The 22,488-nt window shown below is 47.5% G+C and overlaps 1 protein-coding gene across 35 annotated transcripts in view; it reads right to left on the bottom strand.

The window, feature by feature from the left end:
• LOC408779 (short stop) overlaps positions 1–22,488 on the bottom strand; it is a 75,837-nt gene that overhangs the window by 47,613 nt on the left and 5,736 nt on the right. For 18 of the 35 annotated variants that reach the window (XM_026440289.1, XM_026440301.1, XM_026440311.1 and 15 more), the window contains exons 1-11: positions 20,889–21,692; positions 15,480–16,145; positions 12,323–12,384; positions 9,390–9,407; positions 8,459–8,518; positions 7,402–7,491; positions 6,907–7,077; positions 6,169–6,183; positions 1,794–2,073; positions 554–1,004; positions 197–454 (exon numbers count right to left, since the gene is read on the bottom strand). In XM_026440289.1, coding sequence (XP_026296074.1) covers positions 197–454; positions 554–1,004; positions 1,794–2,073; positions 6,169–6,183; positions 6,907–7,077; positions 7,402–7,491; positions 8,459–8,518; positions 9,390–9,407; positions 12,323–12,384; positions 15,480–15,600 — 1,526 coding nt within the window. In that variant the 5' untranslated portion in view covers positions 15,601–16,145; positions 20,889–21,692. The other 17 variants (XM_026440324.1, XM_026440325.1, XM_026440291.1 and 14 more) reach the window with 16 other exon arrangements.

Genomic DNA, 22,488 nt, shown 5'->3' with positions numbered 1-22,488 from the left:
ATTGAGAAAGATTGATAATAATATTAAAGAAAGTTTGACAATATATACTTTATATAAAATTGCACTTGAAAAAGTGTAAAAAGAATCTAACTCGCGATATTTTAAAAAATATCAAACACATTGGTGGCGAAGAGTCACCAGCATTGGAGCGCAAAGGATCGAAAGCAAGAAAGAAGAATAAGAAGAAGATAGATGCCTTTTGTGCAATTCGGCCGCCTGACTGTACCGTCCCTCGGTAAGAGTGTGCACGTCGGTAAAAATATTTTGAATCTGTATCTCGGTGTTGCGTATGTCCTGCTCGAGCAGATCGACGGCGTGTTTAGCCTCCAAAGGATGAAGTCGGTCGAGGCGTCTCGCCTCGTCCTCCACCCTTCTCTCCAGCTCCTCCAGTCGGTTGTCGGTCGATTTCATCTCTCTGTGCACTTTCTCCGCCAATCGTTGCAGCCGTTCGAGCCTGAAAACAGGAAAGGGGAGGGGAGAAAGAAGGGAATCGAGAGACGTCGAATCGCCCGCCGATCTCTTGAGGAAGAAGAAAAAAAAAAAACTCTCCTACCGTTTTATCTCATCGACTATAGCCTGTTCCCTCTCCTGGTGAAGCATCATCAATCGGTTCCAATTCTTCTCGATCACCTCGATGTGAAGCTCGGCCTCGATGTCCACCTCGCCCACCGCCTCGAAATACTTCTGAAGATCCCTGAACAGATAGGAGAGGCGCTGCTTGTCCCTGTAACGTGGCGGCACCTCCTCGTTCTTGAATTTCGTGCTGTCCGCGGCGAGCTTCTTCATCTCGATCAGAGTGGGGGGGAAGGCCCGCTCCTGCATCAGGCACATTTTCTCGCGGATCCACAGATGGAGGGAGCTCGCTAACTCCCTGTACTCCTCGGACCGTCTCTGGGCCTCGGCGTCGTACAACGGATGAATAGGCGGCGGCTCCGGGAACACGTCGTAGAGCGAAGAGATATACGTTATCAAGGACTTCTCGTCCGGTTCCGGGGTGTCCACGTCTGCGCAGAGAAACGTTTACTTTTTACGCTCTTATTCTCTTTCTCTCTCTCTCTCTTCGAACAGAATGATTTTGTAAACATTTCTAACGCGGCGCGTTGACCGCTGCGAAGGGCATTCGGATAGCGCTTGCTCGACTGTTTACTAAGGTTCTTGGAAAGATCCGTTTCACAGGACGCAATAAAGCTACTCGAATTGTTGTGAAAGTAAAAATATTAAAAAGATTGTTTATAATAATGCTGTTGCGTTATTGATATCAATAAAATTGAAATTCCAAATTCCTCGAACTCTATTCAATAATTTATGGATTATATAAATAGAATGTATTATAATTTTGCAATTATCCTTCAGAAAAGATTAACATTCTGCGCAAAGTAGGCCGCAAATATTTCGGATCGGTATAAGACACAACTGTTCCATTTTTCTTTTCGAACGAATCAGGGCAGAAATTTTAACAATTATACCATCCGTGTAGAGCGTCTAGAGGTGACAAGCGAGGACCTCAACAATGTAATAACAAAAAACAAATGATGCGAGAGATTATTCTTGCTCGTCATACCGCTCGACATTATTATTAAAACATGGACGGGAGCTCTGCTCGGCTACGCGCTGAACAAGGAGATTTCGTTGGAAATCTCGAGGCGAGTATTGAAGGAAGGGGGAGGGAAAGGAGAAAAAAAAAAATGGAGAAATAGGTGAAAGAGGAGAAGGAAACGGTCACGGTCGAAGCGTCGTCGAGCGGAAACTCGGCGTATGATACATATTCTCCAGAGAGAGGAGGTCGCTGTTACCTTCAGGATCGAGAAGCCTCGTAACGCCATACTCGCGCTCCGCGACGTTGAACACACGATCGAGCCGCTCTCGTGGTTGACTGGCACGGGCGTTCCTCCAGTCGACCAGGTCCGGTCTGTTTCGATGGATCAACGCGCTGAACGCCAATCCATCCCTCCACGAGCCGGTGAAGTCCGTGACGCGTACACCCGGGTAGCGCGCCGTCGATCGTCTGGCCCATCTTAGAAGCGCCTCCCGGGCGGTCACGTTAGGCTCCTGACCAACCACGATATCGGATATCTAGGAGAAAAGAGATTCAGTTATGCCAAATTCCTCGTTTCTTCGACCGAACCTTTCATGTAAACGAGTATATGTATATGAATATGTAAAATATAATATATAATGTATATAATGTACATATATAATACATGTATGTGCTCGTTTCTTAGACCGAACCATCCTTTCATGTAAACGAGTACATATATGTAAAATATAATATACATATATATATGTACTCGTTTCTTCGATCGAACCATCCTTTCATGTAAACGAGTACATATATGTAAAATATAATAATATAATATATATATGTACTCGTTTCTTAGATCGAACCATCCTTTCATATAAACGAATACATATATGTATATGTAAAATATAATAAATAATATATATATGTATTCGTTTCTTCCACCAAACCATTCTTTCATGTAAACGAGTACATATATGTATATGTAAAATATAATAAATAATATATATATGTACTCGTTTCTTAGAACTATTCTTTTACGTAAGCAAATACATATATAAGATATAATACATGATATAATATATAATATATATGTAAGTAAAATCATTTGTTTATATTTTTAACACATCTAATTTGACGCGTCATAATGTCGTATTATATTGCGCTTGGTTCGCCCTTCGATCGGTGTGGAGGTGGCGAGCGAAAGATAAGATAAGAAGGGACGAACGCGAGGACTAATCTGGGCCTGCCGTGTCTCGAGCGAAATCGAGAGAGAAAAGAAAATGGAGGGAGGGGTCGCGCTTACCCGGACGGTTTTCGGTTTTGGCGAGGCCTGGCGGCTTAAAGAGAAGGAGGAGGAGGAGGCGGCGGTGTCCTGTAAATAGCCGGATGCGGCGCGTTTCGTCAGATCCTCGGCCACGCATCTCTCCTCGCCCCGTGTCAAGGTGGTCGTTTTACGAACGATCCGTGTCACGATACGCTTGGTCCCGTTCTCGCCGCGCCTCGACGTCTTCGTTGACTCGATCGACGATCCTTGAGGATATCGGTTCGGTGAATTCCGAAACGTCGTCCAACAATCGGCTCGTCGTACGAACGATTCCCTTCCCTACCCTTCCCTTCCCTTCCCTTCCTTCGATCGATCACGGATCGATTGGAAATCGCGTCACGATCCACCATCTCCGAGCTTGGCCACATACCAACACTTGGCACCATCTAAGCTCGTGATCGTGCCGCGACTTCCACGCGACTACTTCTTCCCTTAAATCGCGATCGAAAGGAGGGAGAGGACGAAAGAGTGAGAGAGAGAGAGAGAATGTTCGTTGGACGCCGTCTCTTCCTACCTAGAACCTCGGTCGAGAGCCTCCGCTTCGTGTAAATAGCTCTGAGATCGTCGTTGGCGGGTGTAGCGGCGGTCGAGGCAGCCGAAACGACGTTCTCGCGGGGCTCGTCCTCCCTGGTGCCTTGCACGAATAGCCGGCCGCCCTTGCTGAACCGATATATCGACATGATGGTGTGTTGTTGTCAACAACAACGAAACAACAACCTTTCTTCTCCCCCTTCTCGTGTCTTTTCCGCGCGGGGAGGATTCCGATTCCGTGCAACGAGCTAACATCGACCTCCGGGAAAAGAGGTTCGGCACGTACGGCCACTCATTCGTGGCCTTATCCGGCGTCTCGATTCCCTCCTCGATTACTCACGGCACGCGCGGCCGCGCTCGTGAAAGCCGATTATCGAGAATCGACGTCTCCAACGGGACGGAGATCCCGCGCCGAGACTCGAAAAAAACGAATTATCGTTTCACCGAACGCGATTCTTATCGAACGTACGAATGGGAGGAACGAGCGATCGACGATAGCGCGAGAATGTGTAGCTCGTCGTGTGTAGATCGTCGACTGGAAAGAGGATCGTGATGTTCACTGGACCAGAAGGCGATGTTGAGGGAGAAGGGAAGGCGGAGAGGTGGACGATTATTAAGAGATGAGATGACGGAGGAGAGATGTTGGAAATTGTTGGCCAAGGGGAGAGGGAATGATAAGATTCGTGGAATTAGGTGGTTATCGAAGACGACACTCGATTACGGTATGTACATACACCGCGCGCGTATCGCGAACCGACTGCCTCGCACTACAGGTAGCTGATCGAGAGGCGCAGAGATCCCCACTTCGAGTTCGTTTCGTGCTTCTTTGCGCGTTCGTTCGCTCGCACGTTTCACCGGTAAGGCTTCGCGATGATGTGGTTCGTCGTAGGTTGTCCCTTAGCCGCTGCCGCCGCAGCCGCGACACGTGTGCGTGTCTCCGTTCCTTCCTTCGATTATTTCCAACGATTATTTCGATGCGAACTTGGCCGAGCGAAACGCGGTGGTGAAGAAAAAAAGAAAAACAACAGAAGATCGAACAGCGATTCACCGAACGACCGACAGCGTGTCGCGTCGTATCCGGCTGCCGTCGCGAGAGTAGGCCAACGAAATGCGCACAGGTGAGAGACGCCTCCGACATTCCCCCCCTCTTCGTTCCCCACTCTCTTTTTCTCTAACGTCCCTTCCTCCGTCTCCTCGATCACCGCTCGTGCCTGTCATGCCATAGCACGCGTATGCTCCCCATTCCGTCCTCCGTTTCGCTTCACCGTCGTCGTCCTCCTCCTCTTCTTCTTCTTTTTCTTCTTCTTCTTCTTCTTTTTTCGCTTCTTCTTTCGCTTCCGCAAAAACAAATCGATTTTGTCCTCGATCGCTATATTTTTTCTGCTACGATTCCGGTGCAAGAACGAGAGCGCATGCGCCCGCGATATCGGCCGAGCGATCGGTCGGGGAAACAGAGAGACCGTTGCAACGAGGCGAAACGCTCGGAGGGGAAGAGGCCCACTTCGCGACGCTTCGTTTGCCGTTCGTCGCGCATCGTGTCCTTCCTCCTTTTCCTTTTCCAGAGATTTTACGATTCACCGTGGCGCGATAAGCGCCGCCTTTGTCCAACGATGCACCGATTACAGTAAATCGCGCACTTACCTAATTCGTGCCGTCGCGTCACTCGCTCCTTCTTTATCCCTATCTCTCTCTCTCTCTCTCTTTCGATTTAATTAATAATATGCGTCGAGGGGGGGGGGGAGCGCGAGAACAGCAGGGAAACGAAAACAATGCCTAAATAAGCGGTGTCGAGTCGAAAGGAGCGAAAAATAGGACGCGTCGCGTCCCTGAGCGCGTTGCGAGCGCGAAGGAGGAGAGAAAAAAAGGAACGGAAAACGAGTCGAGTTGCGCGCGGTTCGCTTCACACCGGACGTGACGTCATCGCGCGCCCGCAACCGCTCGGCTCGAGCATTCGTTTCCGCTACGATGCCAGCCGCATCGTTCCAAGATCCTACGGGATTCTTCGTAATTCTCCGATTCGTTTTATTTACTTTTTTTTTTACGAAATATCGAGTAACAATTGTTTCGAAGAGACAAGAGCTCGTTCGATTCGAGAAAAATCCTTGCGCGATGTCACGATAGGAGGAATGAAAAGGAGAATGCGAGGGCGCGAAAGAAAGACGAAGAAGGAACGGTGGTATAACGCGTTTAAAAAGACACGAGTTCGCTCACAGGTTGACCTTGGCCGGTTGCGTCATTCGTGCGTTTTTTGTATTCGGTGCTCGATCGACTGATTTCCATTATCATAATTACAAGGTGGGTAGGTGGCTCGCGACCACGAGAGGAAAAGACCACGAGAGACACGGCAGGATATGGCTCTTCTACGATCTGTCCGTCTCCCACGTCTCGGAATTCCACACGACCGTCAACCTTCCCTCTCGATCGCGACGTAACGCGCGAAAACTACCATAAACGGGCAGATGTATCGCCGGGACGGAAGGAAGGACGGTCGTCACCGGCGGCTATGAAAAATGACGCCGTTTCTCTAGGAAAACAGTCTTGGAACAGTTGGCTCGAATCGTTCTGCGCTTCCGTGTGTGGGACGATAGCTCGGTCACGAACCACGAGTGGCTTCGAGCGCCATCTAGCATTTCGATCGTTCCGCGCGGTCGATAAGTGATCAAGCCGGCAGCGAGATTTCTTTTTTCGAGGTGTAAAGAAAGAAAAAAAAAAAAAAAAATCATCGTTTTCGATTCCTTTTTTTCCGCTGCGGGAACCACTACGGCATAAAAATGTAGGGAATGGAACTTACCTTGCGTCGCCAGCTCTTGCGGCGCGAAACAGAACAAAAAACAGACACTATTAGATACAGATGCTGATCGAAGCAGTTACTTAAGTAAGTAAATATAAAGGGAAGGGGAGAAGCTTGTAACTGAGGCCACTTCTCGGCCTCTCGAAGTGCGAACGATTCGAGGGACGACGACGCGTTTGATCGCTACGGAAACACAGTCTCCCCTTTGTGCGATCGCGTAACACGGTTACACTGGAGCGCGATAGGGCGATCGATGGCTCGCGTTCCAGGTTTTTTTGCGTCTACGGACGAACCGACGTCCGGGGATCGGCCTACTGTTCGCTACTCTTCTCGAACGGCGGCGCCGTCTCTCCTCGCGTAATCGCGTTCCCGATCCGTTCCGTGGCGTGTGCTACGGGTTATCCTCCCTCTCCTCTTTCCTTCCTCCTCGTTCGCCCGGCGCGTGGAAAACGAGAGCGTCGTTTTTTTCACCCTGCGCGAACGCGATACGGTTTCTCGAAAGAAAGCGAAATCTCTCTCGGTCGGTATCGCAGTTGCTCGAAGGCGAAACACGATGGATTCGATGTATCATTTGAACGCATATGATGCTCGTTCTTCTCTTGGGAAGAATCGCGGCTCGAAAGGGCGAACCAGGTGTTCGTTATTATATTCTTATCGGTTATTGGACTCGTCGTTCGTCCACGTAATCTACGATAATCGTTGGGGGAAGGGCCGGCAGATGCGGGATAATTCGCTCACCTGGAAGTGCAGTATGATGGTCCATATCAAACCTAGGGTCAGCTTCGGGTTTCCGTCCACGATATCCTCGGCGCGTATATTGACGAGTTTGATTTTCTTATAACGTAAAAAGTCAAGAGCCATCTGCACGTTTTGCAGCATGTGGAAACGCATCCGACCTCGTTCTCGCGGCTAAAAAAAAAAAAAATACCTCGCATTTAAAATCATCCATGGGATCGTCATTGTCACGGTTAACGCTCGGTTGCCGTGGATCCAATTAAGCATTATCCAACTCTTATCTTAATCGATCTCTTCTCGATTCTAACCGCGTTTGAAAAAACAAATGATCCATCCATCGCGTATACATATATATACATATACATATATGTAGCGATGGGTTTAAGCGGAGTTTGAGCCAAGTCAGTCCCATCCCCGATTCTTACGTAATTTTCACCCTGCCAACAGACGTTTGAGCGGAACAGAGCGCCAATTGTCCGTCTCTAAGGGAATACTTACGAGATGCTCGCCCGAGAGAACCTCCAGCAAGGAAATGAGGTTGTACCCGTCCCGCAGGTCTTCGAACAAATCTCCGACATGTCTGCTTGCCTGCAACAACGATTTCACGCGTCAGTGCACTGGTAAATCGCTTCCTTGTTCAAGTGTCTGGCCGACAATTCGTCAACTGAAAATAATAACAGGCAATCGGATCGATCGAAACAGACGGGAGTGGGGGGGGCGGAGGAGAGAGAGAGAAAAAGATAATCAATTCCCCAACTATTGAAATGCGGATGGACAAAGAGACACGGGAAGGAACGAACACCAAAAAACAAAAACAAACGTACAAGCTCTACGAACGTGCACGAAAACAAAAACATAAACGTACACATAAAAATGAACGTATACAGAGATAAGGAAAAGGAGGGGGGGGGGATAGGTGTTAGAAAGGGATAAACAACAATGCAAGCGCGGCGGCAATCGTTTTAATCCTCAAAGTCGCGGTTAAGGTTTATTTTCAGTGATAAATCTTCCGTATCGATGCGTTATCACGAGAAAAATTTAATCATCGATAACTGCGCCGCTTTTTTTTCTTTCTCCTACGATTCGCAACGCTTGCATTCGTTGTTCGTGGTCCATCGACATTTTTTTGGGATAAAAAAATGAGGGATGGACATTCGCATTCGCCATCGCTCCAAGACCACGTGTGCGATAAGCAAAATTTTATCCTTGGAAAAAGAAAACGTTTCGTCAGCTTCTTCTTCTTCTTTTTTCTTCCTTCGACAAATGGCGTCATTCGATTCTTTCCGTGGGCAGCTGCGACAATGACGTAACGTTGGGATAAAATTCCTGGATATTGGTCGAGCGATGACAAATGTACGTAACGTCCCGTTTCGATTCAGGGGGGAGGGGGACAACACAGTTACTTGGAAGTAATTAGATCGATTCTATATATATATACTCTCTCTCCGTGGAGCATGCGAGAGAAAAAAAAAAAAAAAAAAAAAAAAAATATATAATCCTTTCTAACATTGGCAACATGGAGACATCGTTAACGACACCTGAGCCGTGAACTTACAGTGGGGGAACAGCATGGTTGATTGTTGACAAGGACGCACACGTGCAGGCACGTGTAAGTCTGAAAAAAACATGGATTGAGACAAGGATCACGCGTCACGAAATTACGCGTGTGATGATTTTTCGCGATCGAAAAATGCAAGGGGGGGGGGGGCGGGAAGATTCATCGCGTGCATAATTATAGCGCGTATAGATCGTGAATCTATCCCGCTGCTGCACGGACGAGTGGCCCTCGAGCAGCGGAGAGGAGGAGTGAGTCCTCTCTCCCCGCCTCATGCGAGAGTGAACGGAAAAGCAAAAGCTAAAAGGGGTTGATTTCTCCCCTTTGAGGGCGAGGATTTGCGCTCGATGATCCTTAATCGCACGTCGAAGCGTCAAAGAACGCGTGGTAGAGTGAAAAGGGAATATTCGAAAATTGTGATTGAATTTTATACAAATTGTAATCTCTCTCAATTGCAATTTGTTCCCTTCAACTCGTGTAACAATTGAAAAAAAAAAGAAAAACGTTACGCTCACGCTACGTTTAGCAAACGTTAGTGAAACGATTCTTCTATTAGGCCGTGACTAAGTTAAAAATAATGCCAATGGAATTTTTCTTCCATCGTGCCGATCGAGCCGATACTTAACGAGTTGAGTAAATGCACTGCGTAATTAAAAAACTTAGTCAACGACGATAATATGGTGGTATAATATATAGAGAGGAAGCTCATTAACCGTGGTTCTTTTTTTCTTTTTTTTTTTTTTTTTTGCACGAGCAACAAGTTGCCCAAGATTCTTTCCCGCTACGTTTCAATGTTACACGCTTCAGTCGAACGTTTGCGTTTAACGATCATCCGATAATCCGAGATAAAAACACCAAGCGAAACACCACTCGTCCGATTCGCGATGAAATTCCGTTTCCAAAGGAGAATAATATAGGTATTGATTCATACCTTGACGTATTTCCAGTGCTGGAGTGCGTGAAAGAAAAAAAAACGAAAATCGAAAGCATGTAATTATTTTCATCCCTCGATTCTTACTCGAAATTCTTACTTAAACGCGTTCGTTATTAGAACGAATTCTTGCCGCGCGAGAACAATCGATCCGTTGTGTCGCGGGAGGGAGCGTCGCGATAAGCGACAATAACGTTTATTTTCCACGCGCGAGAGCGGAAGAAAACAGAGATGGATCTCGCATTCGCGGGAGGGGAACAACGACCGAGCGTCCGACGAGAGGCGACGATCGACGAAAAAAGAGAAAGACACGGTCGATGGACGTTTTTACGGCGATCGCCGGGAAAGATAAGAAAAAATCAATAAGAACGAATTTTCTCTCTTCTTCTGAAAACGAACTTTAGCCAATCTTTCCAAGGAAGGGTGTGTTCTCCTTCCTTTATTATTATTCAACGGATCGGAATTCATGGACGAAACAAGTTACTTCGGCGGATCATTTCCTGCCGCGAACGAACGGATTACGCAACCGGCGGCCGGTGCGTCATCATAGCGAAGCATGCACTCGAGCGGTTATTTTTCTTTTTCTTTCTCTCTCATTTCCCTTCGATACGAACGAAACGCATCTCGAATTGACTGATTAACTGGCTGACTGACTAACTGACTGACTGACTGTATCCGCGTGCATAACTGCCTACTTAACTACCTACTTCTTACAAGAGGTGGTAAATCGGGAACGTGGCTCGCGGAGAACGCTTCCGAATAAGGTCAGAGTTACGAGAGGAAAGGTGGGCGCGCGCGGTAGGATCGAGCAGGTAGGCAGGCAAAGAGAAGCAGTGGCGAGCGACGCGCAAACACGCAGTACCGTTCGCCGTATTACTACCCTGGAATTCATTATAAACGCGAGCTCGGTCGATTTAAAAAAACGAGACAAAAAACGTTGTTCGTTCGTTCGTTCGTTCGTTCGTTCGTTCGTCTCTGCGCTCTCTGGGATATAATAGGAAAGAAGAAATTTGGCATCGTAGGAAGGATCGTAATTATCGGACGAAGTCTTTCTTTTTTTGCCTTTTATTGCTTCGAGAGCCGTGTATACGAGCGAAGGAGAAAGAGAGAGAGAGAAAGAGAAAGATTCGAAGGAAGAGAAAAGGATGAAGGATGTAAATAACACATTTGAGAGCAGGTAAAATTCTCGAGAATCGCTATTGAGAGAAAGAGAGAGAGTGACTTTCACTTTGAAAAGCGGCTCTCGAAAGTTTTGCCTTCGAATCGTTGTTCGCGTTATATTCCGAAGGGAAGGGTGAGTAATGCCCCGTGTGTCTCCCGAGTAGGCGCCGGGTATATCGGCAGCGCGGGGTCGAAGAGCTCTAGCTCCAACATAGAAAGAAAATAAGGCTCGATAACCCTCGAAATACCGATCGAGTTATACTAGCCACTTACAGAACGCTTCAACCTTGCCTCTCCTCCCGTTCGCTCTTCTCCTTTGCCTTCGCAACGTCCAACGTAACGAGAAAGCAACGCGAGGAATGTATCGTTCCTCGATTTATCATCTTTCTCTCTCTGCCTCGTCCTCTCGCTCCTCCTCGTCCTTGTCTTTCCAACAATCATCGTTCGATTCTAAATTTCGTTTGCTCTTTTTTTGTCCTTCCCGAAAACAGAAGAAGAAAAAGAAGAAGAAGAAGAAGAAGAAGGAGAAGCTGCGTCATTGGCGAGAAGAAACGAGAAGAGGACGAGAGATCAAGGCTAACGCGTCTCGAGTTGCAAGAATTGTTCGCGGTCGCGTGGCGTGTCGTCGGCGTCGGCGTCGTGGACGTCGGCCGTGGTCACTCGTGATGACGCTCTGCTACTGCTGCCGCTGGTGGTGGTGATGTTCGGGGGTCATTGGCATGTTGCGATCTCAGCGTCAGAATCGGGTACTGGCATCGATGGAATCGCCCGTTCGAATAGACGCGCACAGCGATCGCCGACGGCATTCGTTCTTTTTTCTCCACGCGCCGCCGCCGTGGAATGCGTACAGTGGCGTTGGAAACAGTGGCGGCGTTTGTTCCACCCATGCGCCGCACCAATGCACGGATCTGTTCGAATCTCGTTAATCGATCGCGTAAGAAAAAGAAAGAAAAAGGAAAAAGAATACTGGGGAGGTCGAGGGTGAAGTTTCTGACGCGAAAGGGAGAAAAAAGAAAAAAAAAACGAAAGTCGAAACTCGTCACGCGTGAAGTATATATATATATATATATATATTGGATTTTCTCGATTTCACCCACTCGGTTTCCTCGATACGTTACCTTCTATAGCAACGCGTGAAATACCCTCCTGGAAGGGATTACGGTCGGCCCACGCGCACAGCCTACGTGGGAAAAGAGACGGGTGCAGGAACATGCATGACACACGCATATACGCGTGTATATATATATATTTATATAGGCTTATGTACGTATATATAGGTATATACCGAGGGGCGAACGAGAAGGTCCCCTATATCGTTTACGTATGTGGTTACGAAACAGCTGGTTGTCCAGGCGTTGCGCGTCGCTGCTCTCGTATGCTCACCTATCAGGTGTTTCGATATACTCTCTCGCCTCGACTCCACCAGCCGTGGCCTCCCGCTAAGGCCACCGCTCTAAAATTAGTTCGTATCGTTCGATATTTCGAAGGAAGGGCCACGGGGCTTAACTCGCTTCTCTTCTCCTTCCCGAGCAATTTCTTAACTTTTTTCCTCGATCCTTATCTTTATTGCGGATCAGATCGTTAAAACGAAGAGAGAGACGAACAGTTCGTTTTAGAATTGTAAATAAACCGTGTACGTATACGTATATATATATATACATGTACGTATGTATGTTGTATACGTCCATCGACTGCGCGACACGCGTTGAAAAGAGACGGAGGGAAAAAGAAACACTTTCCTTCGAACCTTCGAGAGAGAAGGAACTGCTTACCTTTTTCAGATGCTTGTTCACCCATTTGGTAAATGTTTTCTTTTGTATCGCGTCTCGTTCGTCTGAAATCACAAACAGGAGAAACAATTGGTTAGAAAATTTGATCGTCGCGCCGATCCTCCATGTGTCCGGACGACACTCCAATCGCGACGTTGGTTATCGCCACTTTCTTCACCCTTCCTCCCTCCCCTTCCCTCCTCGACGCCCCGTCATCGCTGCCGTTTTCACCGATTATCCTTCCATTTCCGCGTTACGTAGATAATTAATTAGAACGAATTTCCATTTTATCGCGCGTGAATATCGATCCACCCACGCAAGCAGGCATTAGGCACGAAGGCAGTGAGCGATCAAAAAGCAAGCGGATAGACGGACAGGCAGACGGACAAGTAGGTGGTTGGGATAGGTAGTAGGTAACTAGGTAGATAGGTAGGTAGTTAGGTAGGTAGTTAGGTAGGTAGATACGTGGGAAGATAATAGGAAAAGAGCAGTCGATCGTGCAAAGAAAAACAAGCAAACACGGGAAAAACTTTTGCGTAATCGCCCAAAAACTCCTTAAAGAAAAAAAAAAAAAAAATCTTTAATTCAAGCGGGAACGTGAACGTGAAGCAAAGGTGAAACGCGTTAATATCACACCCTCTTGTTCAATATACACCCACATTCCCCCCTTCTGTAATCCGACTTAAGCAACCATACGACCGTCCGTCGGCCGTCCGCCGTTAAACAGACGGCGAAGTTCGACGACACGTCTCGATCGCGAGACGATTAATCGAGAAGGAAGGTTTTCCTTTTGCTCGCGCAACAGCGGTTAATTACGATCGATTATCCGATTCTGTCCAGCTGTTAAACCCTCTCGAGTTCGCGAATCTAGTTATCTCGAGAATTGAATTTGTCTCGTCAGAGGATCAAATAGTCAGAAATAATAATAATAATAATAAGACCATCTTCGACCATCATCCTTCTGCTTATATTATCTCTAATATAACGTTGGCGCGAAATTAAAAATATATATATAGGGAAAAAAAAAAAAAAAATAGAAGGTGAATAAGATATTATTTGAAATAATGGCGGCATTAGTCAACGTTAGAAAACGGCACCAGTCGGCGAACAACGGGGCTCGGTGATTCCCCTAACGTCGCGGCGCCGACGTCACGAGATAAGAAAGACAAGCCGTTTGAATCGTTTTACAACGACGCTTTTATTTAAACGCCCGTGTAATGTGTACAGCCGCGTGCACCGCGGTATCTCGTTCGTACTTTGGTAACGAATTACCAAAGCACGTGTATATATATATATATGTATATATATATATATACACACGTTATCCGTCGTTATTCGATAAAATAAGATAAAAGAGAAAAAAAAAGAACGATCCGATCGATTAAGTTGCTAAGTAACTTGTACGTAAGCGTTTAAAAATAAAGAAGGAACGTTTATTAACGATTGACGTGGCAAGGAGTTATTAGGCCTCTCGTAATCGCCGATTTCGAAAAGGCGAGCGAGGCCTTGGAAAAAGAAAAATATATATATATATGTATATATATTTTCAACGTAATCGGAAGGAAACCGTTTGGGAAGAGTTTGGCATACCGAGGCATACAATTGTGGAGATAAATTGGAGATACAATGATCGAGGACACCCGTTATTCGAGTCCGAACACGCACGCGCACGAAGGATTTTCGGAGTGTGCGATAACGAGGGGCAATTGGGGAATAATCGTGTCCCCTCCCCTCCCCACCCCTCCCCTTCCGTCGCGTCGGACACGAGCTCGAGTGGAACGAGTCGGGGAGTTGGAAAAAGTTTTTGAAATAAATGCGTCGCGATACACGAGTTTTGTTTTTTCGCGAACGAGGACGAACGAGACGGAAAATTACATTGGCCGCGTTTCCACGAACGTACGCGCGAGTATGCGCGTAATTCACGCCCCGATCTCTTTCGAAAAAAAAACGGGTTCTCTCCCCCCCCTCGAACGCTTGCGAATCACGTGCAGAGACGATCGGTGAAATCGTTTCGGCGCAAGATACATTTCGCAAGCGAGACCACTATCTGCTAGGTGCGTGTGCGTGGACGAAAAGGAATCGCGAGTAAAAAGAAGAAGAAGAAGAAGAAGAGGAGGAAGAGGAAAAAGAAAAAGGAAAGAATCGTTTCTAAAAGCGATTCTAAATGCGAATGATGATTCTAACTACGTTACCTAAACTCGAAACTCTAATTGGGAAGCGTTTCGCGTGTCTATCGTGATAATTCGTGACGCGATATTAGATACACACACAAAGGCAAAATTCAAAAATTAGTTAGTCGATGTTAAGTGAACAAGAGAGAAAAAAAAATGAAAAGGGAGAGAAAGAAATAAATGAAAATCAAAAAAATATATATATATATATGTATACTCTCAAAATGCACAAACAAAAAATTTTGTTTCGCGAAATGCGCGAAAGGAGAGTAAGGAAAATTCGCGAGAAAAATAAGAAGAAAAATGGAAAAGAAGAATTCTCTCGTATCGAGAGGGGACATTCGAGTCCGTGGATCAGAGCTCATCACGAGCCGCGAACTATTTTGCCCCGGCTATTTCCGAGGCTACTTCCGCGAAACATTCGGGTCAAACGGCAAAAGGTAAACGACCTGAAAAAGATACTTCCGTTCGCGGTATAGTCTGAAGAACCGATACGAAACTCTAGTTTACGCGATGCGTGCAACTCCCTTTTCTCTTTCTCTCTTCGATTTCTCCGCACGGTTTCTCCTCTTCCCGGTGTTCCGACCGAGGGAATTCACGAGGAAGGAGAAGAGAATGCGAGATAGAATCGCACGTATCACCGATTTTCTCTGATTCCGTTCGATCTCGTTACGCGAAGGAAAGGCCAAAGCCAAAGCGAATTCTCGAAAAGAAGAATTAAAAGAAGAAAAAAAAAAAGGGAGGAGATATCGGAAAAGAATAGTTTCGTATCGAGAAGATAGGACGAGGAGGGTCAGGGACAAGGTATTGGACGGGGTCCAGCATCGGCATGCCAACTCTTCACCTACCGTGCGCCTCGATGAACATCGCCCAGCAACCCCAGAAAGCCTGAGTGCTGCCGGAACGGTGTTCCTCCGCGGCCGCCCCTTCCACCCGCCAATTTTCCACCCGTCGTTCCATCATCCACGAAAATCCATTTTCGTTCTGACCTTTGAACTTGGACAGAGACTCCTCGTATCCGTGCTGCGATCTCTGCTCACGGTGATGTTCCGCCACGGTATCGGCCGGATCGAAGCCGAGCCTCTCCTTGTAATAAGCCTGAGTGGACATCTCGTTAACCAGTTAAGCTCGCTACGAATCTTCTTACGAGGTTGTTTCGTAACCAGCCAACGACTGAACGACGTCTTCCCCTGTTCATCGGCTCTTTCTTCCTCTCTTTTCTTTTCCTCTCTTTCTCGCCTATGCCGTAACGTTCTTTCTTTCCTTCTTTCTTTCTTTCCCACTATCTCGGTTTCCCTTCGCTCGCCGACATACGTGACGTACGCGCACAAAAAACAAAAACACTAACGTCTCTCCTTGTTTCTCCTTTCGGATCGATGTCAATCTCTCTCTCTCTTCTCACGGATTACAACAGTCTCGCAAGTTGAAAACACACGTACACACAATTACTTAAACGGTAGACTTATCTTAATGGGAAGGTTTGTTATTACGTATGGCACTTCGAGTCGATGGAAGACTCTCGATTCTTCCTTCAAAATTCACTTTTGCCCGTTGTTGTTGTTTGCGACGATAATGACGGCGTGCCTCCCCGCACGGTTCTCGTTTCTTCTTCTCGGCTCGGATATTTCGAGGACGCTGCTCGTCGCCCGTTACAACTGTTGGGAAGAACGATCGAACGATGCGAGAAATCGAATTAGAGGAAGGAACTCGAGTGGAGCGTCGCTAGGAGGCGTGTGACACCGACAACGAAGAAGCGGCACAATGCGGACACCGAGGAGAACGGCTAATTTCGTTTGTCCGTTCGCCCGGTCTCCAGACGCGGAGAACCAACAAGCTTAACGAATCAACGACCGAATTTATCACGGCACGTCGCAGACGTAACCACTCAACGTTTCTCGGGCAAAGTGGCTCGGTGGAGCATCGCACGAGACGCCGCCGGTAATCGGTCTTTCGCGGACGTCTAGTTCATCGTTCTCTCCGAGAAGGAACGAAAGAGAGACTATACTCCCCGACTATATCCGCGCAGACACGATAAATAGAGGAGCACGAGGCAATTTTCGTTACTCTCCCGCTCGACTTTCCCGCGCGACCAATTAAACTGGACGATTCTATTACCGACAGAGAGAGAGAGAGGGAAGGAGGAAGGAAACGCGTCACTAGAATCGAGAACAGCGTGGAATAAAATGAAAAATGAGAAAATTTACAGAGACGAAACGAAATGGGTGTTATTGATCGGAATACGAAAGAGAGAGGAGAACGGTGGCAAGGATCGAGCACGCGACCGAGCCGGCGATTGTACTAACGAATGAACAACAACTGGCAGTGGCCGCGCGAGCGAGCGTACCAACGAACCAAACTGACGACGGTCCACGAGACGGTTGGTGACTGAGAGAGACACGGGTGCCACCCGGAGAAACCCAAGACCATCGGGATCTCCGCATATGGTAATGGAAGCAATGGCATGTGGGTGTCGTCTTCTGGATCGAAGCGAAAACGCCAATTGCGACACGCCGACACAAGGGCCCTCTGCTAATCCTATTCCTCTTTCACCTACGATGCGTACAACTCGCCTGTTCCCAGCCCTCTTTCATCCATCCACGTATCTCTCCTTTAAGCTCCTTTACCCAAAAACCGCGCTCAATCGATACGATTTCGTTTCTTCCCGGTATTTCCTTTTTCTCGACAAAGGGCTACGGATTACGTGGCCGGTCGCGAAACGTCAAACTTGGTCGCACGACCTGACTCGACTCGACTCGACCCGACTCTGTGCCCGGCTCTCCCTGTAGGACCGACGGAATTAGATGCGAATAGAAAATAGAGTAACGCGTGTCACGCGCCACACGGTGTTAGAAATAAGAACTTCTAACTTCGCGTGTGCCCGTCGCATTGGTTAGACGACGGTATAGAAAGTTCGAGAGAAAGTAGTAGCCCGTAACGCGCCGTAACAATCGCGTCTCTCGCACGTTGAAATTTCACGCGTAGGAATCGACACTCTGCACGAATTTTCCCCTTCGAAAAAAAAAAATTTCCCTCTTCCTTTATTGCAAAACGAAAGAATAACGAAATAGCTCGAAATAGGAGATGTGGAAATAATGGATGACATCACGACAGGTCGAAACACAACTGGAAACAGTTTCTCGCGTTCTTTATTCCTTCCTTCTCGATCGCGCTGCGAACGATATCGATTTTAATAACCGGCCGCGTTAAAAGGTGTGCAACAGCCACGGGAGAGCGAGAAGGTTCGGAGGAAAGCGGGCGAAAGGAACGAAGGAAGAGGAGGAGGAAGCGCGTGTACACACGCATCGGATCGGCATAACGCGAGAGGGGCCGGCTCGGCGGCATTCTTGCGGCAACGGCGTAGCAGTATAACGGGTCCATAGTCGGCTCACGGAGGACTTCTCGAGGGCTCTTTCGAAGACTCTCTCTCTCTCTCTCTCTCTCCGCTCCGGTAGTATACAGTTCAACCTTGAGCGTGGCAAACTCGCGCGCGCCACTTCTTCTCCTCCATCGATCCATCCGCCTTCTTTTCACCCTCCTTTCCTTTCGCAAAAATTGGCACGTGAAATTGTGCCAATTTATTCTTCCATCTCTAGATTTTCTATCTAACTTCGTTTGTCTCGAAACGTGATTCCATTTTCGAATGCAGAAATAAATCAGAATGCAGAAAAAAAAAAAAGGAATAAGTTTGAAAAATTTTGCACAGTTGTCGAATAATTTCACGTACGAAAATAAAAAGAATAAACAATTTATATTCGATATATTCACTTTGTATATAAAATCACCAAATACCAATTTCGAAAACACCCTGTATATACCTTTGGATTATCGAAATAAACAAAAAAAAAAAATTGTAAGCTTATTTATTAAATTCCTTTTCCACCTCCAACAAGATGAATATATCAACATCCCGTGTACGATAGTTCAAACCCCACCTATCCTGACATGTCTCGTAATCACCTCGCCTCGAGGCAAAACGACCAAACGTTCACAGCCAATCGATCTTTCAGAAGCATCTTTCTCGCTTCCCAGTTGCGTCCTACTTAACGAGGCGTACGACACTCTCCGATCTTTTGCACAACTAACCCCGCGATTCGTTCCAAAACGCGTACAATTCCGAACACGTGTATCTCCCCGTTGACCTTTCCTCGCGAGAATCGATTTCCCCGCGATTTAACTCTTAACCTCGAACTTGATACGACGAGTCGACTGCACCGAGGACGGAATTTCGGCCGATATAAGATAAATTTTCGGCTGACCTTTCATCCGTCGTTAACGAGTGCCTCCGGGTTAAAAAATCCTGTTTCTGATTCGAAACTGGTTTCCAGGGAGGAAATTTCGAGTCGAAAAATCGAAACGAGACACGTCCAAGTTTTCTGCCGACGAGAGAAAAATATTTCGTTTGATAATAAATTTTCCAACGTAATCTCTTGGATAATAAATAAAAAAAATGGGTGGAGGGGGAAGAAAAATCGGCATGGATGAGATCGGTGAATGGACGCACGCGATCGAGTATAAGCTATAAAGCTTACTTGCACTTTCGCGAGTCTTTTAACGCGGCAACCAAATACGGGTTTCGGTGAGAACGCTGTGGAGGTCGTGGATAGCAAGGTGGGGCGATATACCAGCCGAACGAGTAGACGGAGAGAGCGAGAAGGAGAGAGAGAGGGAGGCAAAAATATAACGATAGCGGGAGCGGATCGATCGATGAACAGAAGCGAGCCATGTGCGAATCGGTAAGTGGAAGGAAATGAAGAAAGTCGAGGGAGGTCGGGGATGGTGGTGGATGACGAGGGCGAGGGATAGGAAGTTTGAATGAAAATCGGCGATGAAACGTGAGGCAAAGTATCCATGGGCCATGACCAGAAGGCGGTGAGATAACGAGGCTTGAACGGGGCCGGTATCGCGGGTGAGAAGAAATAATTGGCATTCCATTTGAACGCAGGGGACGAGGCAATTACAGACAGTCGCGGCAATTTGGCAAGAAAGTACAAGAGAGCAACGAGAGCCTCGCGTGGCACCACGCTTCTCGACGTATACGGGGTGTACGGGCGAGAAAAGAGTAGAAGATTTAAGGAACGATTTCAAAAAATATTCGTCTGAAATTAAATTAATTTGAAAGATGAGTTTCGAGCTTCCAATCTTTCCAATCTTTGTTTCGATCGCTCTGGAATTACGCTCTTACGTTTTCCAATCTATGCACTTGATCCGAACACCCGGTACATGGTTTTCTGGGAAGGCACGATGGGAATTCAGAAGCAGCGGGACAGCGCATTGGACGATCTCTCTCGTCTGGGTGGCGGTAATAATGGTCGCGTGCGCGCGAGAGATGACGTTCCTTCGAGTTTCGACGGTGCTCGAAACGGCGAAAACCAAGACGGATATCTCGACTCGCCACGACCGATTCGGGGCAGAGAATAGGTCGATCGGACCAAATTAAGAAATGTCCAACGTATACCACAAGAGCCGGGCTCATACGTGATTGTATCGCCGGTATCTCTCGCACAAGCCGGTTTGTCATAGATCTCAGGCCGGCCTGCAATTATTACGCAATCCCCATATTCGATGAAAACGACTTTCTTCTTATTCACTCGCCGCTGAAACCGCCACGCCGTATCTATCTCTATATAAGTATCTATATACCACGTATATGTATACACTCGACGCGATAACTCGACCGATCGTGCCGACGCCTCTCGACGCCTCTGGTCCCATTGATAGCTCGATTCCCCGCGTCAATTTACCCCGTGAACGCGACTTACGTTTCGGAAGGAATCGGGTTTCGATCTATTACGAAGTTTATTCGACGCTCTATCGATTCAGAACGGCAACGAAATGACACGAAACCAACTATTAATTTTCACTTCCAAACGGTGGTGTACACGTAACGATTCCAAGAACACCGAATTCGAAACGCCGAACGAAAACAAGGGGGAATCGATCCCCCCAACCTTGAATGAATCCCCTCTCGATGATATCAAGACACGCATTTCTCGTTTGCTGAATCGGTCGCTTAACCGTTCAGGACTCGATATGCCGTTTCGTGATTACTAACAACGCGCTGGTTAATGGAAGGGGCAGCCAAGAGACCGAGCGGGAACGATCGAGTGAGTAAGCACACGAGCATCGGAGAGACAAAGAGGGAAACGGTAGAACCGAAAGAGAGGGAGAGACGATTCGACTCGGAGACAAAGGTAGAAGAGCAGAGGTATAATATCACGGCACGAAGCGTGACTCACGGAACGCCTCGTGTTTTGCTCGCTCAGGCCAATGTATTTACCGAAATTTTTCGTTCGATATGTACACATATATATATATATATATATATATATATATATATATATATATACATATATATATACGCGTAAAGTATAAGCAATAATTCCAAGCGTGCACCGTACTGTCACGTGTTCAATCAAAGGCAACGAGTTCCTTCCTCCGAAACGACTAACGAAACTGTCGCACTGTCGTATCGTATATCAACTTCTTAAATCCGTCGCGGGAAAAAAAACACGGTGAACGATAAACATTATCACGAACGTTGATTATTACACGTTGGACGATACAGGCGACGACACTGTCGAACAACGGAACAACCGACAGAGCAAGCAAGCGACCAACCAAACCGACCGATCGCCGCTACTCGAGACGTGGCACTGGAATTCTTGGTAGAACGTACCGCACGACAACGTTGACGAAGTCGACGCGCGTATCCGGAACCCCGCCGTAACACGGCCAGGTAGCTGTAGGCCGTAGGACGAGGACGGAGAGACTCGCGGCGAGAGGAAAGCGCGGCCGCGCACGCTCGCGCGCGGAGAAACGATCGGATAAGAAAAGGACGGAAAGGTGGACCGAGGAGGATGAATGGGCCGAGGAAAAAGGAGCACGCACAACAACGGGTGGATAAGGAACAGTGCGACGAACGCAGGGAGGGACCGAGAGAGAGAAAGAGAGAGAGAGAGAGAAAAGGAATGGAGACGCGTGAACGGACAAGGAAAGAGAGAGAGAGAAACAGAGAGAGAGAGAGAGAGAGAGAAAGAAAGAAAGAGAGAAAAGAAGAAGGGAGGAGGGAGAATGAAAAGGAAAGAGGAAGGGAGGAGATAGAAGGGGAGAAAAGGAGAGCGAGCGAGCGGCTTGCGAGTTGGAGAAGACGCGATTTGCCGCTCCGTCGTGTAGAGCACGTCGCCTCGACACAGACTGCGGCGGTCTGGACAACTGCCGCCCACCCAAGCTGCCTCTCTACCTCGAGCCTCGAGGTTCCAGAACCTACTCCTCGCATGCCCCGCCATTGCGGCTCGTCCATCCTTCACTTTCTCCGTTCGTTGGACAGAGAAATCGACACGGGCGAAGAGTCGGGGTGAAACCGAACGGAAGAGGAACAAAGACGGGGCCAAGGGGGCATAGTTCGCTAGACAGAGAACGGAGGCGCAAGGCCTCCGTCTTTTTCGACAACGCCTTACGCTCGGCAGAATAGCTGCCGTTACAAACAGGTTCGTAGGGCAGGTCACGTAACGACAGGGGCGCGTCGAGAAAATACCACGAATCGCGAATTAATCTAGCCGATGCGGCGTGCCAAATGGGACGCGGATTCGTTCGTTTCACGCGTGAATAACATGCTCCGATATATATTCGACCGCCTTTCTCAACCGTTTACCGTTTCGCGGGCAAATTCTTCGATCGCCTCGGCCAAATGGAAAATCGCGAAACAACCGAGCCTGATCCCACGGAGTTGTTCTTCGCCAGGCGTGAGAATTCTTGGCGATCTGGCGCCAAGCCAAATGGTGGCTAATTTTTTATTCGTCGATCATTCCTAACGTCGCCGATATTCTACCTCTTGTTTATGTTCGCGGTAAAACTAAACGGCGCACGCGCCACCTTCTCGTTAACAGACGCGGACACACAAATACGCCACTTTCTTCCAGATCGCTAATCTCGTCCGCGGCCATGAATGCAGAAATGTGTTTATCTTATCGAGATAATATTTATCATATACGTCACATT

This window comes from Apis mellifera, linkage group LG4 (assembly GCF_003254395.2).
Source record: "Apis mellifera strain DH4 linkage group LG4, Amel_HAv3.1, whole genome shotgun sequence".
Taxonomy (NCBI): Eukaryota; Metazoa; Arthropoda; class Insecta; order Hymenoptera; family Apidae; genus Apis; species Apis mellifera.
The sequence above is the reverse complement of the archived record's forward strand: the minus strand, read 5'-3'. Positions and strand labels throughout refer to the sequence as shown.